Here is a 1,324-nt window from a genome sequence, read left to right as displayed (position 1 = left end):
AATTTCATCTTTTTTTAATGTTCAAGGCTAGTTCTTTGGGGACATTGGTAAACATAGATACCAGTGAGACTAGTCCAATGAGACTAGTTTGTGATTCGCACCAACAAACAAGCCACTTATTTTTTCAACTAGTTGATAGCTATTTTTCACATAGCTGAAATGTTTGGGAATGCTGCGTTCAATAATATCGTGTAAAAAGTGTGAAGCAAGATGCGGCTGTTGATGCACGACATAATTACTCTCAATCGATTCTCCTGTTTGTCTTTGACAGGTTTATATAAATACGATAATGGAATATTTTTATAAACTAATTTGATTTTTAATTTTTATATTGAGAATATATCAGCGCTGTTACATAATTTTAAAAATTTATACAAGCACTGAAGATGACCTAATATAAGGTCAAAATGTTTGCGTCATTTTGTTTGTATATGTATATTCACAAAAAATTATTTAATATATACATCTTGCATGTACATCTTGCGAATTGGCATTTATACTTTTTTATCTATTTTAAATTATTGGACTTTTGACATCAAAAATAATAACAATATAGGTAATAAGAGTACTTCTTTTTTTAAACATGCAGATTAAAGAGTGATCGCAAAAAAGGAGTTTTTTTGCCCGTTCTTTGGGCTATCAATTTTCGGACTGAACTGTGTGCCAAATGATACCTTATAATGAGATATTAATTACAAAGAAGTTTCAAGTTGAGGTGAATAATTGTTATCATAGCTGAAGGAAGGGGCGGGGGTCACGTATTACGTCTATGCGAAAATCCACCCTTCCTAGCTCTGATAATAATTGTCACCTTATCTTTAAAGACTTCAAACTTCTCTGTGATTAATGTCTGAATATAAGATAAAATTTGACACATAGTTCAGTTCCAAAAATGAGAGCCCAAAAAACGAATAATTTTTGCGGTCACTCTTTATATAATAATTGTTGCTTTTTAAAATAATATCGTAGTTTGTTATTAATGGTTACTATTGTTTTCATATATTTTTTTTTTCCAGAGGATGAAGAGTCTGTTTACTCGGTCGGAAGTCAGAATCACCTGGTGCCGATAAGATCCAGGAAAACCTTGTTAGTAAGAAAGCGAGATTGACAGTTTTCTTTCGATAATAATTAAATTAATTATTAAATTGCTTTATTAAATTGAGAACATACATTTGTACACTGCAAGTAGATTAATCAGAGTCTCCGCTAATTAGATCTATTATTTGTAGTTTCAAGAAGAAAAGTCGGATTTCCAATCTGTCGCTGATAATTTTGTTCGTTCTGGTGGGTGCCTTATCCATAACAGTTGTGATACTCGCTGTAC

The 1,324-nt window shown here is 31.5% G+C and overlaps 1 protein-coding gene across 1 annotated transcript in view; it reads left to right on the top strand.

Annotated features, from left to right (window-relative positions):
• The first annotated feature begins 210 nt into the window (after positions 1-210).
• LOC108752387 (neprilysin-11-like) overlaps positions 211-1,324 on the top strand; it is an 11,657-nt gene continuing 10,543 nt past the window's right edge. Inside the window, exons 1-3 of the mRNA XM_018493189.1 lie at positions 211-271; positions 1,017-1,086; positions 1,230-1,320. Of these exons, the coding sequence (XP_018348691.1) occupies positions 211-271; positions 1,017-1,086; positions 1,230-1,320 (222 nt within the window). The remainder of the gene's footprint in view (positions 272-1,016; positions 1,087-1,229; positions 1,321-1,324) is intronic.

This window comes from Trachymyrmex septentrionalis, unplaced genomic scaffold (genome assembly GCF_001594115.1).
Source record: "Trachymyrmex septentrionalis isolate Tsep2-gDNA-1 unplaced genomic scaffold, Tsep1.0 scaffold60, whole genome shotgun sequence".
In the NCBI taxonomy this organism is placed as follows: Eukaryota; Metazoa; Arthropoda; class Insecta; order Hymenoptera; family Formicidae; genus Trachymyrmex; species Trachymyrmex septentrionalis.
Note: the sequence above shows the minus strand (reverse complement) of the source record. Positions and strands in the feature narration are given on the sequence as shown.